Source organism: Belonocnema kinseyi, chromosome 2 (genome assembly GCF_010883055.1).
Source record: "Belonocnema kinseyi isolate 2016_QV_RU_SX_M_011 chromosome 2, B_treatae_v1, whole genome shotgun sequence".
Classification (NCBI taxonomy): Eukaryota; Metazoa; Arthropoda; class Insecta; order Hymenoptera; family Cynipidae; genus Belonocnema; species Belonocnema kinseyi.
In genome coordinates, this window is record NC_046658.1 from 67516093 (window position 1) to 67520936 (window position 4844).

Consider the following 4844-nt stretch of genomic DNA (forward strand, 5'->3'; position numbering starts at 1 on the left):
CCCCCCCCCCCCAGTTGGGGTAGCAACCGCTACTTTTCATACGTGATTTGTGCGCCCCTGATTACGGAATGTTCCATATATTACTCATAGCCCATAAGAGAATATAGTGCGTAACTAGCAATATAAATATTTTTATTTTATTTGAAATACAGATGTTTAATTATTCTTTTGAATACAAAGATTTGAAGTATCATGAGTTTTTATGATTTCAGAATGGCGCAAGAATACTTTTCGCCACAGACGATTGGTTCGCTGTTGCCGAGAATCTACTCAAGGTAAGTTACTCCACTTTAGCCACTGAAGGAAGACCTGCTAAACAAATTACCTAATTTTTTAAAATGCTAAATGCAGCAAGAAAGATTTTTTCTTTTTTAGTTAACTTTCATTGTTGATAGAAGTATTTCTTTATATTCAATGTGTATTATGAACGTTTAAATGAACGAACATTTTCCCAGATTGCTTTGTAAACTAGAAACAGTGCAAAAGTATTTATTAGTTTATATTTCAGATAAGGATTTCCAAAAAAATATAATACATTGTTTTTAATTGTTCTTCATACAGTATTTGCAGATAAAATAGAATTGGGAAAAAATATTTCGTATGTTTGAACAATCAGAACTCAAGTGTAAACGTGATATTTTAAAAATATTTTGCGCAATATTTACGGAACAGTATTTTTAAGGAAAAAATATTTCTAGAATAAATTTATGATTCTAGGATGAGGATTCAGTATGGAAAGATAATTTGTATACGACATACGGAAAGTGGATGGACGGCTGGGAAACCCGAAGGAAAAGAATTGCTGGTCATGACTGGGCAGTAATTGCTTTGGGTCGACCTTCTGTTATCAAAGGTGTTTGCGTAGATACTGCTTTCTTTACTGGCAATTACGCACCAAGATTTTCCATTCAAGCCGCACGCTTATCGCCTACAGGTACACTTTGACATACAAATGGAAACATTAATTCACAATTAGAAATTCAATCAATAAATCGATTCAGATCTAAGGAGATTTGGATAAGTCTCGCATCAGACAAGACAATATTTATTTACAAATAACGAAAACATTTGATTTACATATGCATTTTTGTTTGCAATATCTTTCGAAAACATATAGAATCCTTTATTATGTTTGTAATTAAAATCGAACATTTCAAATATCTTGAGAGGAAATAAGACTAACATTTTATTATATTTGGGGAGATTCGTATCTTTTTTATCTTCGTTTCTGATTTCTTCTACTACTACTAAATATTTATATTTATATATTTAACAATTGAAAATAGATATATAAAAAAGTATTGAGTGAATGGACTTTGCAAGGCTGAGCAGAATTAAAGAATTTTTTATCTTATCCCTCGACTGTTATTTTTAGCTTGAAATATATGTGGCGAAACGGTTTAATTTTTGAATTATATGTGAGATACAAAGATTGTTCTGTCAAATTTAATGGTAAATGAAAAAATGTAAATAAACTTTTATATAAAGGTATGTTTGCGCGTATAAGGTTTCCAGTTATTCTTCAGATCATGAAGAAATATCTTAATTATTTATAAATTACCGCGAGCACTTTAAACTTGGTTGACAAATCATACAGCGATAATTCTGGTTTAACTTATATATTGAGTTAAATATAATTATTATATAATTGTAAATTTTTCAAAATTGAATCTTCAGCGCTTCATGTTTAAATGCTTCAACTTTCAGAGCCTAATTTGAAACTTATTTCATTTTTCAATGTTTCAATTCTGAATCAGAAAGTGAGAAAAATGATCATTTTCATTACCGCAGCTTTCTTTCTCAATCTGTAGGGAAATATGAATCCTCAAATAGGTTACATCAATGATGAAATTGTGAAAGAAGTTTTAAATAAAAAAAATTTCAGATGAAAGTGCCTTCCCCAAGCGAATTTCTCAGATCGGTTCTGCGCCAAGCGATGAAGACCTTGAAACCGTGGCTCAAGTTAAAACTGAGGTATGCAATTTAATATAAAAACCAGACAACAAATATCTTTCTTAAATTCTACGATATTCCTGACAACAATATTGCTACTTTCTCTAAAAATTCGTTTATTTTCAACTAAATAAATTAATGAAATGCATTTCATAATATCATTTTCCTTCGTTAATTAATTTGTCTGTACATGAGATATTGGTGAAATAAAAAAAATTTTCAGGAATGGACGACTCTTGTCTCAATGACTGAATTACAACCCGGTTATCCAGAGACGAGCAAAAATTACGTTGCAGTCTCATCCGATGAAAAATGGACTCACTTGAGACTCAACATTTTTCCTGATGGTGGAATTGCGAGATTACGAGTTTATGGTTTCGCCCAACCTGATTGGAACAGTTTGAAATCTGAATCATTGATTGATCTTTTATCAGTTGAAAATGGGGGAATCTGTGTGGGATTCAGTAACGCCCATTATGGCCACCCAAGGAATTTAATTAAACCTGGGAGAGGTGTTAACATGGGCGATGGTTGGGAAACTGCCCGAAAACTTGACAGGCCTCCTGTCATCGAAATCGATGAGAAGGGGATGCTCCAGGTAATTATTTCATACAAAAATCTCAAGCCTTTTAAAAAAATAAAATTGGATAAAAATACTGCAAACAGTTGATAAATACGTTTTTCCCACTATACTAACAATAAAACGCTTGATGTCCGCGGGAAAAAGAATTAATATTGAATGAATAAAATATCGTTCCGAATACGGGTGAAATAATGTTTTCTTCGACGAAGAAAAATATTGCTTGACTCAAGAAAATTTACTAGGTTTAAGAAGCTTCATTTTCTTAACCTAAGTACATTTTCTTAAGACGAGTCTAATTTTGTTCAATCATCATGAAAATATTGTATCGACCTTATTCGCAAAGATAGGTTCTTAATTCAACTCTAATTTTTTCCGTGTAGTCGTCAAATGATGTTTGCAGCGTTTTCAATTTTCATCCAATTGACTGATTGGTGCAATAACGGTGCCCTTGCATTTTTAAAAGTCACTTTTTTCATTTCATCTCTATATACTGCATGTCGAACTACTGTTGATGTCCACGATTTTCTTCTTGTTTTTATTATTTTCGGTCAAAAATTTCGCTAATTATAAAATAATTGTTTTAAATAATACAATGTAATTTAATAATAAAATTCCCTGTCATGTTTCAGTTTTATGGAAATGAGTGGGCCTTGTTCAAATTGGGACACATCGCAGAAGTATCATCGATTCGTATTGATACAATCCATTTCAAGGGTAATTACCCCCATAACGTACAAATCGAAGGAACTTTAGTGTCTCATGGGAAAAATCTTAAGAACGCCACTTGGAGATGTATATTGCCCCCTAAAAAGGTAAGATTGAAAAAAATTAATTAAAATGAAAGTTGATCTTTTACAAGACTTAACATCGGCCATCACAATCAATAACAATTTCAACAATCTTTTAAAAATATATTAAATAACAAGTACAAATGTAGAACTGGTGAGATCGTCTTCTTGAATATTATCTTTATCAATTTAATAAAAGTTATATATGTGTAAATCTCAAATGTGTACAAAATGCTGCTAATAGTATTTAGAAAATTTTCATTGCAAATGTGTAATTTGGGACAGGTGGATGACAGGGCATGTTGTGTACTTTCTTATTTATAATTAAAGAACAAAGTCTTCTAATATTTTGAAACTCTACTAAATTGTGCTGGAATTTGAAGTAAACTTGTTGTCAATCACAAAATAGGATAAATTAACAAAATATAAAAATGTTTCTCTTATTTCAGCTTTCACCAGATAAGGAGCATGATTTTGGATCAGATGAAATTACCAATTCAGGTCCGATCAACTATGTCAGAGTAACAATCGCCCCTGACGGTGGAATCTCGAGGGTAAGATTAATGGGATATGTTCGTCGATACCATAAAAAAGAAAGTCAGGTTTTCTGCGATAAGAGCCGCACAGTGCGGTTAAGGCTTCAAAATGGCGGAAATTAATGGATCGTAACTCTTGATACGAAACTTCCATAACCGTATATTTCCAAAACCTCCATATTGAGAAATAAGGGACTGAACCGACTTAAGCTTCACCAAAAGCTGGAAACTATCATAAGCTCTGACAATAACCTATTCAGATTGTACATATCTGAAAAGCTTTTCTGCAATGAAGTACCATATACCACTCGTATGTGGGAATAAAGAACGACTGATGGAATGAAAATGTAATTATTATTTCGGAATCAAGTATGACTCAAATGGCTAAATTTGTTGACATTTTTACTGCCAATTGTACATAATAATTTTAATTAACTGTAAAAAATAAGCGACTAGGCTAAAAACATTAGGACTGATTCCAGAAAATTGTTGTCGGAAGATGAGAATTTTCACTTAGGCTTTTATTTGTATTTATGTTTGGTAGATATAAGAAATAATTATTATACACTCGGTATTCTATATGTATTATTTTTGTTGAATTTAGAAATAAATTTCAACATAAGTGGTAATGACTGATATTTATTATATATAGCTGCCAGTTTTTGATTTTCTAATTTAAAAAAATCTTTCTTTTAATTATTTTCTTCTGTATTATGTAGAAACGAGTCACGGCATATCATTGAAATGCATATAAAGTCAAACTTTCGAGGTAGGGGTGGCAACAAAATTAATTTTTTTTGTTCAAAAGATTTAATATTTGCAAGAGAAAATCCGAAATAAAATATTCGGTTAAAGTTAATATAAATATTATTCTAACTTCATTATGATACAAATGTACTATTTTTTTCACTGGCGCCAAATGAAGCGTTCAATCTCCTAATACTTTTCTTTAAAAATATTATAAGAAACTTGTGACATATTTAT

General features: G+C 31.1%; 1 protein-coding gene across 1 annotated transcript in view; it reads left to right on the forward strand.

Moving 5' to 3' along the window:
- LOC117166861 (allantoicase-like) overlaps positions 1–4608 on the forward strand; it is a 9235-nt gene extending 4627 nt beyond the window's left edge. Inside the window, exons 2-7 of the mRNA XM_033351236.1 lie at positions 213–275; positions 718–934; positions 1886–1974; positions 2177–2551; positions 3166–3348; positions 3774–4608. Coding sequence (XP_033207127.1) covers positions 213–275; positions 718–934; positions 1886–1974; positions 2177–2551; positions 3166–3348; positions 3774–3983 — 1137 coding nt within the window. The 3' untranslated portion in view covers positions 3984–4608. The remainder of the gene's footprint in view (positions 1–212; positions 276–717; positions 935–1885; positions 1975–2176; positions 2552–3165; positions 3349–3773) is intronic.
- Positions 4609–4844: the final 236 nt, after the last annotated feature.